Raw genomic sequence first — 27,519 nt, forward strand, 5'->3', positions numbered from 1 at the left:
TGTTACCTTTCAGTAACGGGTATTCGTAGCAGTGATTTGTGACACTAGTTTCTTGATGGTTGGGCGTGCAGTGAAATATATGTCTTCAAAGGAATTGTCACTAAGCTTGCAGTGTCACTGATAAAAAACATTCATTGATTACACTTGAAAAAGTTGTTAGAGAATGGAAAAAAGCAGGTATACCAGCACACAGGAACCAAGACATAAGGGCATAGAATTAGACTGTTTACCATTTGCTGATGACATGGCACTGATCGCACAAGACATTACCGATGCACAGAAACAGCTAGAATTATTACAAGGACAGGCAGCTAAAATAGGATTACAAATTTCATTTGAAAAAACAAAATTGATGACTGACGTCAAAGATGCACCTTCTGATCTCAAAATTGGTAATAACTACATCTCTCGAGTAAAAGAATTTAAATATTTAGGTGAATGGATTGCAGAAAATTGTAATGAAAAGAAATCTGTCAGATCAAGAGTCCAGAAAATGGAGACGGCGTTTCAGTTAACAAAAAACATTTGCAACATAAAGGGTCTCTCGTGGAACTGCAAAATACGACACTATACAACAGTAATTGGACCCGAAGCTCTCTACGCATCTGAGACACTAAACCTTCAACACAGAACACTAAAAGAGGAATTAGAAGTGAAAGAACGTAAGATAATGAGGAAAATCCTAGGACCAAGAACTAAAGATGGGGTACATTATCCAAAGCAGAAATATATAAAAATATCTCCAAAATAACAGACACAATGCGCATGAGAAGAATCCAATTCATGGGTCACTTAGAAAGAATGGACTCAAACAGGTTAACGCACAAAATCCATACATTTTTAAAGAACAAAACTACAAGACCGAACTGGTACAAACAGACGGAAAAAGATCTGAGAGAATTAGGGTCTCCAAATCTACACGATAGAAATGAAATCAGAAAAATCATTCGGTGTTTATGAAGGAATACTGGGCGAAAAGGAAGGCCAACAAATGTTGATTACGCGTGGTCCTAAGTGATCCATCCGCGAAGAAGAAGAAGAAGAAGGGTCAAAGAAACTGGTACACCTGCCTAATATCGTGTAGGCCCCCTGCGATCACGCAGAAGTGCCGCAACACGACGTGGTATGGACTCGACTAATGTCTGAAGTAGTGCTGGAGGGAACTGACACCATGAATCCTGCAGGGGTGTCCGTAAATCCGTAAGAGTACGAGGGGGGTGGAGATTTCTTCTGAACAGCACGTTGCGAGGCATCCCAGATATGGTCAACAATGTTCATGTCTCGGGAGTCTGGTGCCCAGCGGAAGTGTTTAAACTCAGAAGAGTGTTCCTGGAGCGACACTGTAGCAGTTCTGGACGTGTGGAGTGTCGCATTGTCCTGTTGCAACTGCCTGTCGGAATGCACAATGGATGCAGGTGATCAGATAGCATCCTTACGTACGTGTACAGTTCTACCGTATCTTCCTTCGTCGTCGGCGTTGTCGATGTTGCCGTGAGGCACCGCTATACCAAGTGGAAAGGCGCGTCGATCTTAGAGCACGAGATATGGTAACCTTAAGTCACTGACAACACACAACGGTCACGGTAGCACCTGATTCCAGAATAGCTGCAGTAGTTGGGATCTACCAACTACCCCCTCTCGACCAGGTCCCAAAAACTTAACTCGTAACGAAACCCCTTCGAAGCAAATTGTCACAACCATCGTCTATAAAGGCGTCGTACAACGATAAGAAATGTTACAGTTTGTGGAATAATAACAGATACGACCAAACTGTCTTGTTTCTTCTGTTTTATTTAACGTAACTTTGTTCACAGTTTTATTTCGCATTCACCACTCACTCACACTCTGATGTGGAGTATATGCGAGTGCCCGAACCCTAACTCCCAAGTTCCAACAGTTTTGGTTGCTAGATACCAACAGTCAATGATAATGATACAGTATTTTGTTACTGACTCTTCTAGTTTAGCCACCGCCCTCCAAGAATGTTTGTTAGGCGTAAGACAATTACACACTTTTCTCTCCGGTCCGCTATTATTAAGGGTTCGCGTAAAAGTTAGCGTTTTTCTCCTCTTCATAAATAGGAGCCAGCTCTCCGCGATATAATTTTAAAAAAATGGTCTCAATACTGCGTCCCTCGTGAGATGCGTACAGATTTGTCCCGGAATTGACCGCCCTGTAGGTGTACTCAATTTAATGACCACACTTCGCTGTCCGCGATTTCGTGTGCCTAAATGTCCTTTTGTTAGTCCGATTGCATACCGTAGTTATTTAAAACTCGCCCCTATATTTTTTCACTACGCACAATTAGCACTTCTTTACTTGTTTATTTCTAAGAGTAAACGAAAATAATGACGCCGTCTCATCCATCGGCTTCGTCGATATAAAGCAAAACACCTCAATATGCGCACTTTATCCTCTTCTTATAGGATCGGCTACCTTACTCAGTAATTTACTACATATTATTTCCTATAACACTAAACAGGTATCGCCTTTATATTTCAATTGTATTCAAAAGCATGTTATTATTATTATGACCGACCAAATCGTAAAAAATTGCGCGGCGTGTCTTTTTAACGATAGCTTTACATTCGCCCAGCCTTTATTCGTGCAATATTATATATAAATATACAGACAGGACCGAAAGGTCGATCTCTCTACAGTAACCAATAAAGGCAATACGCTATTCAAGTTCCGTTACAAGCTCTCAGAGTCGTATCTAGGCGTATCAGGGGACCCATATCACTCCAACTGCACACGCCACAGACCATAACAGAACCTCCACCAGCTTGAACAGTCCCCTGCTGACATGCAGTGTCCATATATTCATGAGGTTGTCTCCGTACCCGTACACGTCCATCCGCTCCATACAATTTGAAACGAGACTCGTCCGACCAGACAACATGTTTCCAGTCATCAACAGTCCAATGTCGGTGTTGGCGGGCCCAGGTGGGGCGTAAAGCTTTGTGTCGTCCAGCCATCAAGGGTACACGAGTGGGCCTCGGGTCTGAGAGCTCATATCAATGATGTAACTTCCTGGCAGATTAAAACTGTGTGCCCGACCGAGACTCGAACTCGGGACCTTTGCCTTTCGCGGGCAAGTGCTCTACCATCTGAGCTACCCAAGCACGACTCACGCCCGGTCCTCACAGCTTTACTTCTGCCAGTACCTCGTCTCCTACATTCCAAACTTTACAGAAGCTCTCCTGCGAACCTTGCAGGCTGTGGCTAAGCCATGTCTCCGCAATATCGTTTCTTTCAGGAGCTCTAGTTCTGCAAGCTTCGCAGGAGAGCTTCTGTAAAGTTTGGAAGGTAGGAGACGAGATGCTGGCAGAAGTAAAGCTATGAGTACCGGGCGTGAGTCGTGCTTCGGTGGCTCAGATGGTTGAGCACTTGCCCGCGAAAGGCAAAGGTCCCGAGTTCGAGTCTCGGTCGGGCACACAGTTTTAATCTGCCAGTTTGTTTCATATCAGCGCACACTCCGCTGCAGAGTGAAAATCTCATTCTGGCATATCAATGATGTTTCCCTGAATGCTCTGCATGCAAACACTTATTGATGACCCAGCACTGGAATCTACAGCAATTTGCGTAAGGGTTGCACTTCTGTCACGTTGAATGTCTCTCTTCAGTCGTCGTTGGTTCCATTCTTCCAAGATCTTCTTCCTTTCGCAGTGGTGTAGGAGATTTGATGTTTTACCGCATTCCTGTCATTCAAGGTACAGTCGTGAAATGGTCGTACGGGAAAATTCCGCACTTCATCGCTACCTCGGAGATGCTGTGTCCCACCGCCAATAACCAGACTGTAACACCACGTTCAAACTCACTTAAATCCTGATAACCTGCGATTGTAGCGGCAGTAACCGATCTAACAACTGCGCCAGACACTTGTTGTCTTATACAGGCGTTGCCGAGCGCTGCGCCGTACTCTGCCTGCTTAAATATCTCCGTATTTGAATACGCATCCCTATACGAGTTTCTTTGGGTCTTCAGTGTATAACATCTGGTGTGACTGTATGTGGCTCTGAGCAAATGGGAATTGACTGCTCAGGTCATCAGAGCCCTAGAACTTAGAGCTACTTAAACCTGACTAACCTAAGGACATCACACACATCCATGCCCGAGGCAGGATTCGAACGCGACCGCAGCGGTCGCGCGGTTCCTGACTGTAGCGCCTAGAACCGCTCGGCCACACAACTGTATGTCGTGTTTTGATATAATATTGTAAATATTTCACGTAGTTTTTTCACAGTACACAGCACAGTTGTTTTATATTTGGGTTGTCCATGTATGTGAACTGTCAATAAATTAGAGAAAACATTTCCAATATTATACGAAAATATTACGCCACAGACCATTTAACAGCTCAAAATCGACGTGGAATGGCTATTTTAGAGTTTCACGTGAAATATACCGAGAACAGCCACCAGGTACGATCAAACCAAACGTTATATATACCTCAGAACAACTTAGACGTAAATGTCGCTCTTATATAAATAATGTAGAAACACAAAAATTAATTACAACATAGTGGTTTGTGTAATTCTTCGTAACGAAAATTATGAGTGCAGCTTCCGTAATACCTTAATAGTTCACGAAATTCTCCACTTATACACTACTGGCCATTAAAATTGCTACACCACGAAGATGACGTGCTACAGACGCGAAAATTAACCTACAGGAAGAAGGTTCAAATGGCTCTGAGCACTATGGGAGTCAACTGCTGATGTCATTAGTCCCCTAGAACTTAGAACTAGTTAAACCTAACTAACCTAAGGACATCAAACACATCCATGCCCGAGGCAGGATTCGAACCTGCGACCGTAGCGGTCTTGCGGTTCCAGACTGCAGCGCCTTTAAGCGCACGGCCACTTCGGCCGGCACAGGAAGAAGGTGCTGTGATATGCAAATGAGTAGCTTTTCAGAGCATTCACACAAGGTTGGCGCTGGTGGCGACACAAACAACGTGCTAACACGAGGAAAGTTTCCAAACGATTTCTCATACACGAACAGCATTTGACCGGCGTTGCCTGGTGAAACGTCGTTGTGATGCCTCCTGTAAGGAGGAGAAATGCGTACCATCACGTTTCCGACTCTGATGAAGGTCGGATTGTAGCCTATCTCGATTCCGGTTTATCGTATCGCGTCATTGCTGCTCGCGTTGGTCGAGATCCAATGACTGTTAGCAGAATATGCAATCAGTGGATTCAAGAGGGTAATACGGAACGCCGTGCTGGATCCCAACGGCCTCGTATCACTAGCAGTCGAGATGACAGGCATCTTATCCGCACGGCTGTAACGGATCGTGCAGCCACGTCTCGATGCCTGAGTCAACAGATGGGGACGTTTGCAAGACAACAACCATCTGCACGAACAGTTCGACGACGTTTGCAGCAGCACGGACTATCAGCTCGAAGACCATGGCTGCGGTTACCCTTGACGCTGCATCACAGACAGGAGCGCCTGCGATGGTGTACTCGACGACGAACCTGGGTGCACGAATGGCAAAACGTCATTTTTTCGGATGAATCCAGGTTCTGTTTACAGCATAACGACGGTCGCATCCGTGTTTGGCGACATCACAGTGAACGCACATTGGAAGCGTGCATTCGTCATCGCCATACTGGCCTATCAGCCGGTGTGATGGTATGGGGTGCCATTGGTTACACGTCTCGGTCACCTCTCTTTCGCATTGATGGCACTTTGAACAGTGGACGTTACATTTCAGATGTATTACGACCCGTGGCTCTACCCTTCATTCGATCCCTGCGAAACCCTACATTTCAGCAGGATAATGCAAGACCGCATGTTGCAGGTTCTGTTGGCTCGTCACAATACGCCAGTCACTACTCTTGATGAACTGTGGTATCGTCTTGAAGCTGAACGGGCAGCTGTACCTGTACACGCCATCCGAGCTCTGTTTGACTCAATGCCCAGGCGTATCAAGGCCGTTATTACGGCCAGAGGTGGTTCTTCTGGGTACTGATTTCTCAGGATTTACGCACACAAATTGCGTGAGAATGTAATCACAAGTCACTTCTAGTATAGTATATTTGTCCAATGAATACGTGTTTATCATCTGCATTTCTTCTTGCTGTAGCGATTTTAATGGCCAGTAGTCTACAATATCTGGTGTGACTAAAGGTGGCGGGCATTTTTGATATAATGTGAATATTTCCTGAAATTTTTTGACAGATGACACCACAGATGTTTTATATTTACATAGTCTGTGTATGTGAACTGTCCATAAATTAGAGGAAATATTCACAATATTACGTATATCAAAATATTCTGCGACACACTATAAAACAGCTGAAAATAATATGAAGAGCCGCCAGATACAGTCACCTCAGGAGAATTTAGATGCAAGTCTCCTTGTTAGTTACATAATATAGAAATATAAAAAATTAATTTCAAAATAGTGGTTTGTGTAATTCCCGATAGTGAAAATTATGACTGCCATTTCAGACATTCCCGAATAGTTCACGAAATTCTCCACTTTAATTCTTAAGTCCCTTTAGAATCATAGCACATTGTAATTTTCAAATTTTGCAAACACAGGTACTTTGAAATGGAAATGTTCCGAAACAGGTGCCGTAATAATCAATAAATGTTTTAAGCAGTGATACTGGATCGTTACCTACAATGATCTGTAGCAGTTTTAAATAACATCATAATCATCATCATCATCGTCGTCTTCGTCATGCAATGCAGTAATAAATTCTTCACCACCATGCATCCAGTCTAGAGAGGATGCAACGCCGTACTCGTAAGTGCGGTCATACCGCCAAGGTATCTGTAAATTTGAGTCCATTTTGGAATCACTGAAATAACATCAGAGACCCTGTAAACCCACGTAGTTTGATTTCGTTTCCCTTTCTGCGTGTTTCTTTTTTTTTCGGTCCTGCAGTGCAGTAATAAAGGTTCGTCACCACACTTTTTTATTTTAAAGTACTGGAAGTAATTTAAAAGAAAAGAGGAGCTAATGATCCAAATAGCTATATTTCATAACGTGTGAAAAAACACACGACAGTGTAGTAACATTCTACACGAATATCGTGTCTTTTTTTTATGCATAATGCATATTGTACCAACTCTCAACTAACACATTATATTTCATCTTTTGATACTGTCTAAGCAATACGTAACATGTAATCCTTATATTGCAGGATTCGTCGAAATTTTATCACAAACGTCTCACATAAAACTTTATTATTCATTATTTATTTATGAATCTTCGGATTGTAACAGTGTATTTAGCTCTATTAAAACATTTAATTTAAAAATATGATAAAAGTACAGTAACTACAAAGTCTGTATTGCCTGACTTTGTATGCAGGAGATAGTTATTTATAACAGCCTTGACATAGTACAATTCAAACTTCCTTTCTTGCAAAATTACAGTAACAGTGTTTTCCTCCAAAGACAATATGTTAAAAACGTTATTGATGACTTAAGCTTTTGCGTTCTACACTCTTCTTTTGTAAAACAGAATAAGATTCCAACAACCAATACCATATTCTTTTAAGCCGCAATTCTCAGCGTTCTAAAATACGAGGGTTGGGACTTTAATAGTGGCAACTATTTATTTACAGCTCGTACAAAATAGATACGTGTTTCAAAGTTTTACTGACCTTCAAAGTATTCGCCAGCATTGCATGTAACCCGTTGCCAGCGATGTGGAAGTCGTAGGATACTCTTAGCAGTGCCAGTTGTGTTGACAGTTCGAGCTGTGCAGTCTGTTGCCCGACGAATTTGTAGCAGTTCTGAAGCGAATGCCGTGAAGTGTTTCCTTCAGTTTAGAAATCGAGCTGAGCTCACGAGGGCTTAAGTCAGGGGAGAGCAGTAGGTGGTACAGCACTTAGCAGCCCCATCAGTCAAACAAATCAGTAACAGCTTGCACTGTACGTGCTTGAACATTGTCCTGCAAAAAGATGGTCAGGTCCTGCAGAAAGTGTCATCACTTCTGTCTCTAAGCTGGTCGTAGGTTGTGTTCCAAAAATGAACTCCATAGAGACAGAAGTGATGACACTTTCTGCAGGACCTGACCATCTTTTTGCAGGACAATGTTCAAGCACGTACAGTGCAAGCTGTTACTGATTTGTTTGACTGATGGGGCTGCTAAGTGCTGTACCACCTACTGCTCTCCCCTGACTTAAGCCCTCGTGAGCTCAGCTCGATTTCTAAACTGAAGGAAACACTTCACGGCATTCGCTTCAGAACTGCTACAAATTCGTCGGCGCCGCTCCAACTGTCAACTCATCTCGCACTGCTAAGAGTATTCTGCGACTTCCACATCGCTGGCAACGGTCTGTACACAATTATGGTGACTACTCTGAAGGTGAGTAAAACTTTGAAACACGTATCTATTTTGTACGAGATGTAAATAAATAGTTGCCACTATTAAAGTCCCAACCCTCTTATACAGGGTGTTACAAAAAGGTACGGCCAAACTTTCAGGCAACACTCCTCACACACAAAGAAAGAAAATATGTTATGTGGACATGTGTCCGGAAACGCTTACTTTCCATGTTAGAGCTCATTTTATTACTTCTATTCAGATCACATTAATCATGAAATGGAAACACTCAGCAACAGAACGTACCAGCGTGACTTCAAACACTTTGTTACAGGAAATGTTCAAAATGTCCTCCGTTAGCGAGGATCCATGCATCCACCCTCCGTCGCACGGAATCCCTGATGCGCTGATGCAGCCCTGGAGAATGGCGTCTTGTATCACAGCCGTCCACAATACCAGCACGAAGAGTCTCTACATTTGGTACCGGGGTTGCGTAGACAAGAGCTTTCAAATGCCCCCATAAATGAAAATCAAGAGGGTTGAGGTCAGGAGAGCGTGGAGGCCACGGAATTGGTCCGCCTCTACCAATCCGTCGGTCACCGAATCTGTTGCTCAGAAGCGTATGAACACTTCGACTGAAATGTGCAGGAGCTCCATCGCGCATGAACCACATGTTGTGTCGTACTTGTAAAGGCACATGTTCTAGCAGCACAGGTAGAGTATCCCGTATGCAATCGTGATAACGTGCTCCATTGAGCGTAGGTGGAAGAACATGGGGCCCAATCGAGACATCACCAACAATGCCTGCCCAAACGTTCACAGAAAATCTGTGTTGATGACGTGATTGGACAATTGCGTGCGGATTCTCGTCAGCCCACACATGTCGATTGCGAAAATTTACAATTTGATCACGTTGAATCGAGGAAGTACACAGTACATACTGACGAAACTAAAATGAGCTCTAACATGGAAATTAAGCGTTTCCGGACACATGTCCACATAACATCTTTTCTTTATTTGTGTGTGGGGAATGTTTCCTGAAAGTTTGGCCGTACCTTTTTGTAACACCCTGAATACCGTATACACCCTTATCAGAACTAATGTTAAAATGATTTCGTTTCGTGAAAATTATTGCCGGAAATGCGAGATCATAAACGTAGGCCGTGTGCGCCAATTACAAATATACTATGCGAGTCCGTCAGTGACTATTCCTGAAAGTGGCTAGATTGGACTGTGCAAAAGGTTGGGACTTGGGTACGGGCCCTGGTAACGGCGTAGTTGAGTGCCCCACAATGCAAACCAAACATCATCATCATCATCATCATCGTGATCCGTCAGTGACTAAACTACTGCCTGAAACGGACTACGCCACTGGTCTCAGGACGTTTGTCATTTGTTTCACTTTTCTCCAGCACTTGTCTCGTGAACAGCTGACCCCATGTTGACCAACCAACCGTAACCGTAACCAATAGTCACCAACCGTGCACAGGCAAGTGTGACGACTCCAGCGAGCGACCAAATGGTGTAAATTGCCCTGAAGACGACCGCATCGCGGGCTGAAACCGGTTGGCGGCAAAATGAATAATGCCACTGTGACTGTCATTTTGAATAATAGATGATAAGTAAATTAGTCGCTCATACCTCCATGCAACTATGTTGTCTAAAAATGTATGACATAAAATCTACCGATTTCCGTCCCATTTGGACAATTCCCTCATTCCGCGCTTTTTCTCCTTCTTTTGTATTAGAGAGTATTTCGTTTGTAATCATTTCTTGTTCTTTTGGTCCTCAGTCCAGAGACTGGTTTGATGCAGCTCTCCATACTACTCTATCCTGTGCAAGCTTCTTCATCTCCCAGTACCTACTGCAGCCTACATCCTTCTTAATCTGCTTAGTGTATTCACCTCTTGGTCTCCCTCTACGATTTTTACCCTCCACGATGCCCTCCAATACTAAATTGGTGATCCCTTGATGCCTCAGAATCGATCCCTTCTTCTAGTCAAGTTGTGCCACTAACTTCTCCCCAATTCTATTCAATACCTCCTCATTGGTTATGTTATCTACCCATCTAATCTTCAGCATTCTTCTGTAGCACCACATTTCGAAAGCATCTATTCTCTTCTTATCCAAACTATTTATCGTCCATGTTTCACTTCCATACATGGCCACACTCCATACAAATACTTTCAGAAACGACTTCCTGACACTTAAATCTATACTCGATGTTAAGAAATTTCTCTTCTTCAGAAACGCTTTCCTTCCCATTGCCAGTCTACATTTTGTATCCTCTCTACTTCGACCATCATCAGTTATTTTGTTCACCAAATAGCAAAACTCATTTACTACTTTAAGCGTCTCATTTCCTAGTCTAATTCCCTCAGCATCACCCGACTTAATTCGACTACATTCCATTGGTTCAAATGGCTCTGAGCACTATGGGACTCAACATCTTAGGTCATAAGTCCCCTAGAACTTAGAACTACTTAAACCTAACTAACCTAAGGACATCACACACACCCATGCCCGAGGCAGGATTCGAACCTGCGACCGTAGCAGTCCCGCGGTTCCGGACTGCAGCGCCAGAACTGCTAGACCACCGCGGCCGGCTCTACATTCCATTATCCTAGTTTTGCTTTTGTTGATGTTCATCTTATATCCTATTCTTATTCTTATATTATTTGTTATTAATGACAATTTAGTGCTGCAAGAATGGTGAATAATTACATCTAAAACTCACTTTCTTTGATGTCTATCATTGACGCATACTGATTTGTATGGAATATTGGAATGTCTCTAGCACACATTAGGTGCTCTAAAACCGAAGATTGATGTCGTTTTTTCTCGTTTGAGTTTTTTCAGAATGTATTGTATAAAAAGAAAATCAGTTGACGTAATTAGGTGATGGACCAACAATAAAGATAATGTAAAAAATATGTCTTGAATGTAGAGACAGGTGTAGTGTAGAGTAGGTGGTCGCTAGGAACGAGACGAGACAAGAGAGGGCGGAGTAACGGAGGGCGCCGCTGACGAGGACGTAGACGACTTACCGTGCACGTGCGAGGGCGGCTGGACGGCGGACACGTGCTGGAAGCCCGGCTCCTGCTTTATCTTCAGCGCGGCGTCCAGCTCCTGGAACACGAGAACACAGTACATACGTAGCGCACCTCCATACGCTGCATAGTTAATGGCGGAATATGGTCAGAACAATAGATGTAAAATGAAAGTGGAGAGGGCGACAAAGGAAAGTGGTTCAAAAATGGCTCTGAGCACTATCGGACAACTGCTGACGTCATCAGTCCCCTACAACTCAGAGCTACTTAACCCTAACTAAGGACATCACACATATCCATGCCCGAGGCAGGATTCGAACCTGCGACCGTAGCGGTCGCGCGGTTCCAGACTGAAGCGCCTACAATCGCTCGGTCTCTCCGGCCGGCACGAGTCGACATCATCAAGCAAGGAACAAGTTATTAGCGCACATGGCGGACCCTGTGATTATTAGGCAACCGGAGCCATGCTGAACCGAGGTGACTGAAATGCTAGCCATTTCTGCAAAACATACTAATGTACATGTCCTGTAAATACGTCTCTAGTCATTCGAGGTATTCTGTTTTTCTCTGGACGTGAGTAAAGTATTACGTCTATACTGGCTCAGGAACCAAAAGGTTGATTAGGCATAACCACACCGTACAACGATTATTTTTCAAAAATATGTGACATTTTTCAAAGATATCTGACATTTCATAACTACATGTGGATACAAAAACACAAACGTAAAGTAATTGGCGAAGGACCTCGGAACAAATAACTCTTATATTACAGGGCTATTACAAATGATTGAAGCGATTTCATAAATTCACTGTAGCTCCATTCATTGACATATGGTCACGACACACTACAGATACGTAGAAAAACTCATAAAGTTTTGTTCGGCTGAAGCCGCACTTCAGGTTTCTGCCGCCAGAGCGCTCGAGAGCGCAGTGAGACAAAATGGCGACAGGAGCCGAGAAAGCGTATGTCGTGCTTGAAATGCATTCACATCAGAGTCATAACAGTGCAACGACACTTCAGGACGAAGTTCAGCAAAGATCCACCAACTGCCAACTCCATTCGGCGATGGTATGCGCAGTTGAAAGCTTCTGGATGCCTCTGTAAGGGGAAATCAACGGGTCGGCCTGCAGTGAGCGAAGAAACGGTTGAACGCGTGCGGGCAAGTTTCACGCGTAGCCCGCGGAAGTCGACGAATAAAGCAAGCAGGGAGCTAAACGTACCACAGCCGACGCTTTGGAAAATCTTACGGAAAAGGCTAAAGCAGAATCCTTACCGTTTACAATTGCTACAAGCCCTGACTCCCGATGACAAAGTCAAACGCTTTGAATTTTCGGCGCGGTTGCAACAGCTCATGGAAGAGGATGCGTTCAGTGCGAAACTTGTTTTCAGTGATGAAGCAACGTTTTTTCTTAATGGTGAAGTGAACAGACACAATGTGCGAATCTGGGCGGTAGAGAATCCTCACGCATTCGTGCGGCAATTCGCAATTCACCAAAAGTTAACGTGTTTTGTGCAATCTCACGGTTTAAAGTTTACGGCCCCTTTTTCTTCTGCGAAAAAAACGTTACAGGACACGTGTATCTGGACATGCTGGAAAACTGGCTCATGCCACAACTGGAGACCGATGGCGCCGACTTCATCTTTCAACAGGATGGTGCTCCACCGCACACTTCCATCGTAATGTTCGGCATTTCTTAAACAGGAGATTGGAAAATCGATGGATTGGTCGTGGTGGAGATCATGATCAGCAATTCATGTCATGGCCTCCACGCTCTCCCGACTTAACCCCGTGCGATTTCTTTCTGTGGGGTTATGTGAAAGATTCAGTGTTTAAACGTCCTCTACCAAGAAACGTGCCAGAACTGCAAGCTCGCATCAACGGTGCTTTCGAACTCATTGATGGGGACATACTGCGCCGAGTGTGGGAGGAACTTGATTATCGGCTTGATGTCTGCCGAATCACTGAAGGGGCACATATCGAACATTTGTGAATGCCTATAAAAACTTTTTCACTTTTTGTATGTGTGTGCAAAGCATTGTGAAAATATCTCAAATAATAAAGTTATTGTAGAGCTGTGAATTCGCTTCAATCATCTGTAATAACCCTGTACTTTAGAAACTGAAAGACAAAAAGTATAGCAATCTGTAAGCCGCCGGCCGGTGTGGCCGAGCGGTTCTAGACGCTACAGTCTCGAACCACGCGAGCGCTCCGGTCGCAGGTTCGAATCCTGCCTTGGGCATGGATGTGTGTGATGTCCTTAGGTTAGTCAGGTTTAAGTAGTTCTAAGTTCTAGGGGACTGATGCCTCAGATGTTAAGTCCCATAGTGCGCAGAGCCATTTGAACCATTTTTTTCGGTAGGTATGTGGCATTAGAGCAGGGGTCTCCAAACTTTTTAGTCCGCGGGCCACATTGACTTGTCCACGAAGCCATAAGGGCCAAGGTCTACCAAGTGGGATTAAAGCACCCTAGCACTACATGGTCACTGTAGGCTAATGTAAGGCTAAAGGAAAAATGAAATCGCAAAAATCTAAGGTTGTGGGAATACCTAGCACTGAAACGAACTACGATTTTTATTTAATTATATAATTTTGATTGGTGGACGCACCTGATCAAAATTCTGGCGTATTTTATTCTGGTGAATTTCACCGACAAAAAAGTATGTTACTGCACATTCTTCGCGAAAGCATCCTGCAAAGTTAACGAAATCTCAAAATCATTGTTAGCAACACTATTACTGCAAAACGTAACAGAGCTACAGTACGAGGTGCATTCAAGTTCTAACGCCTCCGATTTTTTTTCTCTGGACTGGAAAGAGATAGAAACATGTGCATTGTTTTAAAATGAGGCCGCATTCATTGTCATTACATCCCAGAAATGGCAGCACTGTACGGCAGATGGAATTTTACCGCCAGCGGCGAGAATGAGAACTGTTTTCAATACTTAAAATGGCGACGTTTTCCTTACTTAAACAGCGTGTAATCATTCGTTTTCTGAATTTGCGGGGTGTGAAACCAATTGAAATTCATCGACAGTTGAAGGAGACACGTGGTGACGGAGTTACGGATGTGTCGAAAGTGCGTTCGTGGGTGCGACAGTTTAATGAAGGCAGAACATCGTGTGACAACAAACCGAAACAACCTCGGGCTCGCACAAGCCGGTCTGACGACACGATTGAGAAAGTGGAGAGAACTGTTTTGGGGGATCGCCGAATGACTGTTGAACAGATTGCCTCCAGAGTTGGCATTTCTGTGGGTTCTGTGCACACAATCCTGCATGACGACCTGAAAATGCGAAAAGTGTCATCCAGGTGGGTGCCACGAATGCTGACGGACGACCACACGGCTGCCCGTGTGGCACGTTGCCGAGCAATGTTGACGCGCAACGACAGCACGAATGGGACTTTCTTTTCGTCGGTTGTGACAATGGATGAGACGTGGATGCCATTTTTCAGTCCAGAAACAAAGCGCCAGTCAGCTCAATGGAAGCACACAGATTCACCGCCACCAAAAAAGTTTCCGGTAACCGCCAGTGCTGAAAAAATGATGGTGTCCATGTTCTGGGACAGCGAGGCCGTAATCCTTACCCATTGCGTTCCAAAGGGCACTACGGTAAAAGGTGCATCCTACGAAAATGTTTTGAAGAACAAATTCCTTCCTGCACTGCAACAAAAACGTCCGGGAATGGCTGCGCGTGTGCTGTTTCACCGAGACAACGCACCCATACATCGAGCTAACGTTACGCAACAGTTTCTTCGTGATAACAACTTTGAAGTGATTCCTCGTGCTCCCTACTCACCTGACCTGGCTCCTAGTGACTTTTGGCTTTTTCCAACAATGAAAGACACTCTCCGTGGCCGCACATTCACCAGCCGTGCTGCTATTGCCTCAGCGATTTTCCAGTGGTCAAAACAGACTCCTAAAGAAGCCTTCGCCGCTGTCATGGAATCGTGGCGTCAGCGTTGTGAAAAATGTGTACGTCTGCAGGGCGATTACGTCGAGACGTAACGCCAGTTTCATCGATTTCGGGTGAGTAGTTAATTAGAAAAAAAATCGGAGGCCTTAGAACTTGAATGCACCTGGTATGTCAACGCATTGTTGTTTCAAGCGGCGCAACAATAAGTTTAGTTATGTAGTCTTGTAGCGAGTAGCAGAGCCAGAGCGTATATTTGATAGTTCAGTTGCGTGATTGTGTCTATGTTTCGAGTGTTTCTCGAGTATTTTTAGTGTTTTATGCGCTTTGTTTCAATCTCAGGTGAACAAATTATGCTTCACGCATTTTAATACATGCCAAACATTCAGTCAGCAAACTAAGATTCCGTTTCCTGTAACTTTCGCAACTGAAGCTTTGGGCGCTTTAAAAATTAATTTTGAATCACGTTTTTCAGCTATCGATGCAAATTCAAACGATATCAAGATATTTCAAAATCCCTTTGACGTCGATATGGAAGCGTTACCCGCAGAACTTCAGTTTGAAATTATTGATTTGCAATATAGCGACTTTTTGTAAAGAAAAACGTTCAAAGTCAACACTACTGGAATTTTATAAGTGTCTTCCATCCACACAGTTTCCAAATTTACATAAATTTGCCCGTGGCTTTTTTTTCCACTTTTGGCACCACTTATTTGTGCGAAAAAACTTTCTCCGAAATTGAACATGCGAAAAGCATTTACAGATCACAATTAAGTGATGACCATTTGAAGCCGCTGATGATTACCTCTACCGGTAAACTTGATCCGCAACTGGAGGTAATTATGAAAGGAAAGTTACAGCTACATAAAAGTCACTAATTATCACTAATATGTTAAATTTATTTATGTGAATACTCGAAGAAAAAAATGGCTAAAAAAATGGTTCAAATAGCTCTGAGCACTATGAGACTTAAAATCTATTGTCATCAGTCCCCTAGAACTTAGAACTACTTAAACCTAACTAACCTAAGGACATCACACAACACCCAGTCATCACGAGGCAGAGAAAATCCCTGACCCCGCCGGGAATCGAACCCGGGAACCCGGGCGTGGGAAGCGAGAACGCTACCGCACGACCACGAGCTGCGGACAATACTCTAACACTGTGAATTTTCAAGATATAAATTAATTACAGTTATTTTTATATATCAGTTACAACTAAAATATCCAGTATCATTATGTACACCAGGTATGGGACCATTGCTCTTCACAATATATATAAATGACCTAGTGGATAGTGTCGGAAGTTCCATGCGGTTTTTCGCGGATGATGCTGTAGTATACAGAGAAGTTGCAGCATTAGAAAATTGCAGCGAAATGCAGGAAGATCTGCAGCGGATAGGCACTTGGTGCAGGGAGTGGCAACTGACCCTTAACATAGACAAATGTAATGTATTGCGAATACATAGAAACAAGGAGCCTTTATTGTACGATTATATGATGGCGGAACAAACACTGGTAGCAGTTACTTCTGTAAAATATCTGGGAGTATGCGTGCGGAACGATTTGAAGTGGAATGATCATATAAAATTAATTGTTGGTAAGGCGGGTACCAGGTTGAGATTCATTGGGAGAGTCCTTAGAAAACGTAGTCCATCAACAAAGGAGGTGGCTTACAAAACACTGCTTCGACCTATACTTGGGTATTGCTCATCAGTGTGGGATCCGTACCAGATCGGGTTGACGGAGGAGATAGAGAAGATCCAAATAAGAGCGGCGCGTTTCATCACAGGGTTATTTGGTAACCGTGATAGCGTTACGGAGATGTTTAACAAACTCAAGTGGCAGACTCTGCAAGAGAGGCGCTCTGCATCGCGGTGTAGCTTGCTCGCCAGGTTTCGAGAGGGTGCGTTTCTGGACGAGGTATCGAATATATTGCTTCCCCCTACTTATACCTCCCGAGGAGATCACGAATGTAAAATTAGAGAGATTCGAGCGCGCACGGAGGCTTTCAGACAGTCGTTCTTCCCGCGAACCATACGCGACTGGAACAGGAAAGGGAGGTAATGACAGTGGCACGTAAAGTGCCCTCCGCCACACACCGTTGGGTGGCTTGCGGAGTATAGATGTAGATGTATTGTATTTTCTTTAAATTGCCTTTAAATAAAAATATTGTATACGATTTACTTGCTATGTGTATTTTACAACGTAATCAAAAGAAAGTGAAAACCTCGCTTAAGAAGCATCTTCCATAATGATTGACCACTAAGACCAGTCGCCGAAGTGGCGTCCATTTGAAAGACTTGCACCAGACTCGTGAGTAGAATAAAATGCAAAGAATTTTTTTTACTTAAAATGTTTTCGCCGAACTAGTCTGTTAACTTTTTTTTTTTTCGCTGTCGCACGGAGAATTGTGTTCTGTCTGTTTATTGTGGATAGCCACAAGTTTAACCATGACCTTCTGCTTTGTAAAGGCAGAGCTCCGACAATCCACGGGCCGTAGTTTGGAGACCCCTGCATTAGAGTCTACACACAGGTCACGTAATACGCGTAAATAACGGGCCGCTGATTTGCGTAAGTCGCGATGGCGACCGACCCAGATGGGTTCCATTTTATTTACATCAGGCGAATTTGGTCGCCGGGACACCAACGTGAGTTCACTATAATGCTGGTCAAACTAGTGTAGCACGCTTCTGGCTCCGAGACACGGGCAATTGTACTGCTGGAAGCTGACACCGCCGTCGGGGAAGACATCGGGCAACAGGAAATCTTGTGCGACTTAACTGCTAAGGTCATCAGTCCCTAAGCTTACACACTACTTAACCTAAATTATCCTGAGGACAAACACACACACCCATGCCAGAGCGAGGACTCGAACCTCAGCCGGGACCAGCCGCACAGTCCATGACTGCAGCGCCTAAGACCGCTCGGCTAATCCCTCGCATCGAGCTAACAGGTGGTTCGCAGGTGTGTACGTGTGTTTGGTTACTGCCACAGGTCCCACGCAAGAGCAGGGGAAATTAGAGATGGGCAAACTCGTGTTCATCCTTGGGAACTAGTTCATTGCTGATCGTTCTTTTTTGGGAACTGTTCATTTTTACTCGTTCAGCGTTCATTTGTGCTTGGTATATGGTTCTTATGAAAAACTGAAAACTGGTAGTGTAGGTGACTGAAGGATGGAGGGCACCAAGAGGGGGCACTTGCCTCCCCCCTGGAGTAAAGAGTTTTTATTCATTACAGAATTCTTACACACTTTTAAAAGCAGTTTCTGTGATTCTGCAGAACCTCTAGTTTAGCCAACTGTAGCCTCGTGTGGCTGATCGCAGGGAAATAATATAGGGTGGCGCACGGAAAAACGGCCCCGAGTACAGACCGCTCGCCAATTACGGACGATGTGTTGCCCGTTACGAGCAGATACAACAAACAGACAGACATGTAATAATTAGGCAGTGAAGAAATAACAAGCTAATGCAAGCAACAGTTGCGAAACAATCGATCAGGATGTGTAGAGAGCTGGAGAAGAGAACATGAAAATCGCACGCGACGCGCATGGGCTATAGCTCATGTAGTCTTGTAAACCTGTCGGTGGCTGTTTCCCAACTTAATAGACCACAAGTGTCTCGTATAAAATTCTTCGTTTCGACTTCCACTACATAGCTATGTTGCGTTGTAAAAAATAATCGTATACACCCTATATATACTTCACGTTCTGGTTGGTTCAAATGGCTCTGAGCACTATGCGACTTAACATCTGAGGTCATCAGTCCCCTAGTCTTAGAACTACTTAAACCTAACTAACCTAAGAACGACACACACATCCATGCTCGAGGCAGGATTCGAACCTGCGACCGTAGCGGTCGCTCCGCTCCAGACTGTAGCGCCTAGAACCGCTCGGCCACTCCGGCCGGCTACTTCACGTTGTCTCTGAGTTCGTAGGCGAAGTAGACTTTACGGAAGCATAAAATAAAATGTAGTTTTCTCATCATACTTGCGTCACACGCTTAGTAAAAATTAGGTTTTTGTGTTGCATTATTAAAGTTAATGCAGCAATAGTAATAATAATTAAGTTCGCAGTAATAAAGTTTTTGGTTTGAAAGCTCCTTCTGAACAAAAGTTTTTGAGATAATAAGTAAATACGATATTATGGCAATCTATGTCTTTTCAAATGGAGAGGCACCGCTTTTCTTACTGAGCCAAAATGACGCACAACCCACTTTTCTTTTTTTCAAAGAAACCAAACCAGCATGTAATGCAAATTGGAAACAACCAAACTTAAAAATTATTACAGCCTTCCTAAATATAATTTTTGTATACGAAAGATACACGATAATCGTTTTATATGAATTTTCTTACACTAAAAATTAAGCAAATTATGGAAAGTTAGTTGCTAAATCAAGTCGATGAAACCAAAAAATATATGAATAACAAAAAAAAAAACTTGCCATGTTATAAGTATGTCTTCTGCTGTTCATCAATATTATGAAGTGAGCTGATATGCCCTTTTGTTACATACAACGAAATTTTTATGTAATTTATGTAACTATAAAATACTTTTCGATTACCGGTCGTGGACGCTGAATAGCCAGACCCGAGTGCAAGAACAGTTTGGAACACATGTATAATGGGCGAGCGCAGTGAACGAAACGAACAACTGGATACTGAACTAACAAGGAGCAGTCGGCAGTGGAACGGAGACAGGTGGTCGTGCGAAGAATGACGGGGGAGGCCGTGGGAGGGCGAGACTGGGACGAGCACGCGACCCAGGCTGGAACGAGAACTGCCCAAGTGACCGCCGCGACCGAAGTGAACTACAGACCTATATCATTGACGTCGGTTTGCAGTAGGGTTTTGGAGCATATACTGTATTCAAACATTATGAATCACCTCGAGGGGAACGATCTATTGGTACGTAATCGGCACAGTTTCAGAAAACATCGTTCTTGTGCAACGCAGCTAGCTCTTTATTCGCACGAAGTAATGGCCGCTATCGACAGGGGATCTCAGGTTGATTCCGTATTTCTAGATTTCCGGAAAGCTTTTGACACCGCTCCTCACAAGCGACTTCTAATCAAGCTGCGGGCCTATGGGGTATCGTCTCAGTTGTGCGACTGGATTCGTGATTTCCTGTCAGGAAGGTCGCAGTTCCTAGTAATAGACTGCAAATCGTCGAGTAAAACTGAAGTGATATCGGGTGTTCCCCAGGGAAGCGTCCTGGGACCTCTGCTGTTCCTGATCTATATAAATGACCTGGGTGACAATCTGAGCAGTTCTCTTAGGTTGTTCGCAGATGATGCTGTAATTTACCGTCTAGTAAGGTCATCCGAAGACCAGTATCAGTTGCAAAGCGATTTAGAAAAGATTGCTGTACGGTGTGGCAGGTGGCAGTTGACGCTAAATAACGAAAAGTGTGAGGTGATCCACACGAGTTCCAAAAGAAATCCGTTGGAATTCGATTACTCGATAAATAGTACAATTCTCGAGACTGTCAATTCAACTAAGTACCTGGGTGTTAAAATTACGAACAACTTCAGTTGGAAAGACCACATAGATAATATTGTGGGGAAGGCGAGCCAAAGGTTGCGTTTCATTGGCAGGACACTTGGAAGATGCAACAGGTCCACTAAAGAGACAGCTTACACTACACTCGTTCGTCCTCTGTTAGAATATTGCTGCGCGGTGTGGGATCCTTACCAGGTGCGATTGACGGGGGACATCAAAAGGGTGCAAAAAAAGGGCAGCTCGTTTTGTATTATCACGTAATAGGGGAGAGAGTGTGGCAGATATGATACGCGAGTTGGGATGGAAGCCATTAAAGCAAAGACGTTTTTCGTCGCGGCGAGATCTATTTACGAAATTTCAGTCACCAACTTTCTCTTCTGAATGCTAAAATATTTTGTTGAGCCCAACCTATATAGGTAGGAATGATCATCAAAATAAAATACGAGGAATCAGAGCTTCGAACAGAAAGGTTTAGGTGTTGGTTTTTCCCGCGCGCTGTTCGGGAGTGGAATGGTAGGGAGATATTATGATTGTTGTTCGATGAACCCTCTGCCAAGCACTTAAATGTGAATTTCAGAGTAATCATGTAGATGTAGATGTAAATGCAGATGTAGAACTAGTGAACTATGGACCGATCGTTCCTCGTTCCCGGGAACTATAAGTAGACCGCCGCGACCGAAGTGAACTATGAACCGATCGTACCTTGGAATTCGTTCCTCGGTCCTTTCGTTCATATTGGGGAACCGTTCCTTTGCATCCGTTCGTTCGCGAACTACCCATCTCTAACGGGAATGTCTGGCGTAGCACAATACTGCTCCAACCATGACCCGTTCGCGGCGCGCTGCACGTTTCGAGCCGCCATCCACTTCGCAGCTGCCCTTAGATCCAGGTATGAGTTTTAGTGCCTCGTGTTTACTGGCCTGATTTGCTTCTAGTAACATGCACACACCTGCAAAATACTAACGCCAATTCTTTACAGACGAATGGAAAAACTGGTAGAAGCCGATCTCGGGGAAGATCAGTTTGGATTCCGTAGAAATGTTGGAACACGTGAGGCAATACTGACCCTATGACTTATCTTAGAAGCTAGATTAAGAAAAGGCAAACCTACGTTACAAGCATTTGTAGACTTGGAGAAAGCTTTTGACAATGTTGACTGGAATACTTTCTTTCAAATTGTGAAGATGGCAGGGGTAAAACACAGGGAGCGAAAGGCTATTTACAATTTGTACAGAAACCAGATGGCAGTTATAAGAGTCGAGGGGCATGAAAGGGAAGCAGTGGTTGGGAAGGGAGTGAGACAGGGTTGTAGCCTCACCCCGATGTTATTCAATCTGTATATTGAGCAAGCAATAAAGGAAACAAAAGAAAAATTTGGAGTAGGAATTAAAATCCTTGGAGAAGAAAAAAAAAGTAGTAAAGGATTTTTGCTATTTGGGGAGCAAAATAACTGACAATGGTCGAAATAGAGAGGATATAAAATGTAGACTCGCAATAGCAAGGAAAGCGTTTCTGAAGAAGAGGAATTTGTTAACATCGACTATAGATTTAAGTTTCAAGAAGCCGTTTCTGAAAGTACTTGTCTGGAGTGTAGCCATGTATGGAAATGGTGCTACAGAAGAATGCTGAATATTACATGGGTAGATCACGTAACTAATCAGGAAGTATTGAATAGAATTGGGGAGAAGAGGAGTTTTTGGCACAACTTGACTAGAAGAAGGGATCGGTTGGTAGGACATGTTCTGCGGCATCAAGGAATCACCAACTTAGCATTGGAGGGCAGCGTGGAGGGTAAAAATCGTAGAGGGAGACCAAGAGATGAATACACTAAGCAGGTTCAGAAGGATGTAGGCTGCAGTAGGTACTGGTAGATGAAGAAGCTTGCACAGGATAGAGTAGCATGGAGAGCTGCATCAAACCAGTCTCAGGACTGAAGACCACAACTGAAACAACATCATACACTTTCAATAGTACGCGTTTACGGCATTAATTACGACTCATACTCTATCAGTATGTGGAAAGTTGACAGCGAGGGGTACGCAATATTTTGAAATGTTAACTCACCCGTCACATACGCAGCTGATACACGCACGCTTTAAACACGCGCTGCACTTCAGCACGCGCTGGCTCCTGACAAATATTTCCCTCTCGTGTATTTCTTGTTTCCTCGTCTTTCAGTGACGCCGCCGGGTTGTTTACGTCGTGTTTACGATCGCGGCTGACCCTCCGTGACGGGTCGCGGAACGGCCAATAGTAAACAAGGCGATCCCAGAGCCAGCAGGCGCCAGCACACGGGCGTAACGCGACAGAACCGCACCAAGCTGCTCGTACTTCACGGTGGGCATTTCTGCAAGGCACTCCGAGGTGCGGAGTAGCTCTCTCGTAAGAACTACTGGCGTAATGCTACAGACACGCACCGACCGACCGACCGACAAACTGGACGTGTGTAGGCAGGCGCTTTGGCCAACCGACCGACCAACCTTAACTGCTGGGACGTTGGTTGGCTAGGACCACCCGACAGACCCCCCACCCTCTCCCCCAGTGCAATCACGCCACCCAATAAATTATGCCGTGTGTAGCGGCAGTCGTGCCAACCGCTCCACAAAATGTCATCTTCTGTCACTGCACGCGGGATTAAATGCCGTTCTAATATGCAGGCTGGTCCATTGATCGTGACCGGGCCCAATATATCTCACGAAATAAGCGACAAACAAAAAAACTGCAAAGAAAGAAACTCGTCTAGCTTGAAGGGGAAAACCAGATGGCGCTGTGGTTGGCCCGCTAGATGGCGCTGCCATAGGTCAAACGGATATCAACTGACTTTTTTTTTAATATGAACCCCCATTTTTATTAAATATTCGTGTAGTACGAATGTTTTAGTTCCACCACTTTTTTCGCTTTGTGATAGATGGCGCTGCAATAGCCACAAACATACGGCTCATAATTTTAGACGAACAGTTGGTGACAGGTAGGTTTTTTAAATTAAAATACACAACGTAGGTACGTTTGAACATTTTATTTCGGTTGTTCCAATGTGATACGTGTACCTTTGTGAACTTATCATTTCTGAGAACGCATGCTTTTACAGCGTGATTACCTGTAAATACCACATTAATGCAACAAATACTCAAAATGATGTCCGTCAACCTCAGTGCATTTGGCAATACGTGTAACGACATTCCTCTCAACAGCGAGTAGTTCGCCTTCGGTAATGTTCGCACATCCATTGACAATGCGCTGACGCATGTTGTCAGGCGTTGTCGGTGGATCACCATAGCAAATGTCCTTCAACTTTCCCCACAGAAAGAAATCCGGGGACGTCAGATCCGGTGAACGTGTGAGCCACGGTATGGTGCTTCGACGACCAATCCACCTGTCATGAAATATGCTATTCAATACCGCTTCAACAGCACCGGAGCTATGTGCCGGATATCCATCTTGTTGGAAGTACATCGCCATTCTGTCATGCAGTGAAACATCTTGTAGTAACATCGGTAGAACATTACGTAGAAAATCAGCATACATTGCACCATCTAGACTGCCATCGATAAAATGGGGGCCAATTATACTTCCTCCCATAATGCCGCACCATACATTAACCCGTCAAGGTCGCTGATGTTCCACTTGTCGCAGCCATCGTGGATTTTCCGTTGCCCAATAGTGCATATTATGCCGGTTTACGTTACCGCTGTTGGTGAATGACGCTTCGTCGCTAAATAGAACGCGTGCAAAAAATCTGTAATCGTCCCGTAATTTCTCTTGTGCCCAGTGGCAGAACTGTACACGACGTTCAAAGTCGTCGCCATGCAATTCCTGGTGCATACAAATATGGTACGGGTGGAATCGATGTTGATGTAGCATTCTCAACACCGACGTTTTTGAGATTCCCGATTCTCGCGCAATTTGTCTGCTACTGCTGAGCGGATTAGTTGCGACAGCAGCTAAAACACCTACATCAATACGATATCGACCTTTACCGCAATTGCCAACGGTCCATCTTAACACGGGTAATGTACCACGAAGCAAATACCGTCCGCACTGGCGGAATGTTACGTCATACCACGTACTTATACGTTTGTGACTATTACAGCGCCATGTATCACAAAGCGAAAAAAATGGTCCAACTAAAACATTTATATTTCTTTACGTACTACACGAATATGTAATAAAAAATGGGGGTTCCTATTTTTAAAAAAACGCAGTTCATATCCGTTTGACCTAAGGCAGCGCCATCTAGCCGACCAACCATAGCGCCATCTGGTTTCCCCCTTCAAGCTAGACAAGTTTCCTTCTTTGTAGTTTTTTCGTTTCACGCTTATTTCGTGAGATATTTGGCCCGGTGACGATCAATGGACCACCCTGTATATGTTCTCGCGGGATCAATTGCCGTTCTAATATATATGATACCGAGCGAGGCGGAAGAAACTTTAATGACAGAGCTTGTGGACAAGATTAAAGAGTGCAGACAATTTTCGGACACGTCGTATTGTAACCGCTCTTTAGTAAGTGCTTATATAAGATTAAATTCTGTAATACGAGATCATCTAAGAGCCAAAAAGACGGTAGTAGTATTCCGAAGTAATAGTTAGTTAAAATTTTACAAAGAGTTGATATTCGAAATAGAGTAACGCAAAGTAGTACAAAGGGATCCAAGGAAGAGCTGCGTTTTGTTTCGAATGTAATACATAGACCAATGTTTGTTTTCAGCGGCGGCGAGTGTGTTCGCAGTTCTTCAGTGGTAGTCGGAAATTTGGGATTAGAAGCCTAATTAAATTGCATTCTCAGAACTGGATTAGACATTGCAGTGGTGGAGAATAGATTATTTTGGGGTAAATTCAGAGACGGAGTCAATTAGAGATTATTGGGTCTACGAACATTGACATTCAAGTGAATGGTGATTGTATGTGCTAAACGAAACGCTAAGTTCCTATACTTAACGCTTGTGAAGAGATTTACTGACAATACGGAAACTTTTATGCTGAATTAGGACTTTATTCGCTGTATGCGGATTGTTAAAGAGTATTGGTATGGAAAATAGTTTGGACCTTATCACACTAGTATCTTTGATGCTCGTTGATTCCGCTAATAAACGAGGAGTGAGAAATAGTGGCCGTTGAAAGACTAAACTTGTGCTGAACAGACATTTAAAGGAATCGAACGCATAACTAATATCGTGTCGTGAGAATTGAGATGTTTAGACATCGTAAGGCCCAGAGACATAGTTATAATTTATCGGACATTAATGACAAAGCACAGTTTCATGGGAAAGCATATCTTTGGTGATAGGTACACGAAGGAATGTAGTACTGACTGACTGTTATCATACCGAAACAATACACAATAGGATCAACTCTCCTTTCATTGACCCCCCAGTGTCATCTCTCATTAATTTAAGAACTTAATTGTGTCAATAAAACAGAAATATACGAGACATTCCCAGTGTTTACTAATTTCCATAATCAGCGTGTACATAGACAATAATATCTGTGAACATTCACGGGTTATTGAAGGAAGCTCATAAGTCTTTTCACAAACATATTTAATAGGATTCAACGAATGCATACAGGCTGCTAAAGTAACTAAATCAAATTAATCCGGGAAACAAATTAGTAAAAATAGACTGGAACTTCGTGTAGGCCTACCTATCACCCAAAGACCTTGTAAACCAAAGATATGCTTTTCCATGAAACTGTCCTTTGTCATTAATGTCTGATAAATTATAAATATGACTCTGGGCCTTACAATGTCTAAATTTCTCAATTCTCACGACACGATATTACTTATGGGCTAGAACTGAGTTCCAGAGTAATAAAAAAAACTGTCTTTGGCTCCGTCGTGGTTGAAGTTGTATGAAATATCTCTGGAAAAAACGCGATCAATTTTCAAGTGCTAGTTCACACGACTAGATTGACAACGCGAATCAGAGATGTGTTATGCCCGACCCACACGGCAGGGAATGGTTCTTAACGAGCGTAGAGTAAATATCTCTGGAGTGAGCATTCACATGCGCAGAACAGATTTTATGTTGTTAACATACATTGCCGGCCTGGTCACGTGTTCTCGGGACGTCGTGTGTTTGTCCGTATAGCGCCCTGCATATTTCGAATGTAACTACATCCCTAGTACAGACGGATTCTTTTCGTACGTGTCGTGGATTATTTATACATGATGCGCAGACATTTTAACAGTATCCATTTGATACCGGGAATAAACCAGCTACGTAACTTTTAAGGGCAAGTGGTATTGCATCCTGCTCCTTTGCGATATGTGTCACAGTTCAGATGCACTCGATTTTTGGTAGTTTTGGGTATGATACGGCACTTCATAGTATTACACAGCCTGACGTACATTTTTGCAGTGATAGTCTTGCAAAAAGACTTGACAGCACGCTAGCACTTTTGCATGTGTCCGAAAAACACCTAATTTCCCACACATTAGCGATTATATCCCTGCTAATTTGTCCTTTTTTTCTGTTATTTCTGCGGATTTATTTTCTCGTTTTTGCTACCTAAAGCACTATTTTTCCTACTGGTGACACTTCGAAGTATTTATTTAACGCATTTTACGTACTTGCTCCTAGTTTATTAAATAAATAGTAGACTGAGTAATTTATATACATAATCGACAAGTCACTGATTAATGCATGGAGGATATGGTATTTGCTGAAACAACACAATTAGCAAATTTACGAGAGGGAGCGATTGTTTGTAAGCTTTTGAACGAGCCGTAATATCTATTATATAGTCATAAAATCATAGAAAAATAG

At 43.5% G+C, this 27,519-nt stretch overlaps 1 protein-coding gene across 1 annotated transcript in view; it reads right to left on the bottom strand.

Moving 5' to 3' along the window:
* The window catches only part of LOC126426617 (forkhead box protein D3-A-like), a 587,591-nt gene that overhangs the window by 386,815 nt on the left and 173,257 nt on the right, over window positions 1-27,519 (bottom strand). The window contains exon 3 of the mRNA XM_050088507.1: window positions 11,341-11,422. Coding sequence (XP_049944464.1) covers window positions 11,341-11,422 — 82 coding nt within the window. The remainder of the gene's footprint in view (window positions 1-11,340; window positions 11,423-27,519) is intronic.

The sequence above is a fragment of the Schistocerca serialis genome, chromosome 11, assembly GCF_023864345.2.
Source record: "Schistocerca serialis cubense isolate TAMUIC-IGC-003099 chromosome 11, iqSchSeri2.2, whole genome shotgun sequence".
NCBI classification, from domain to species: Eukaryota; Metazoa; Arthropoda; class Insecta; order Orthoptera; family Acrididae; genus Schistocerca; species Schistocerca serialis.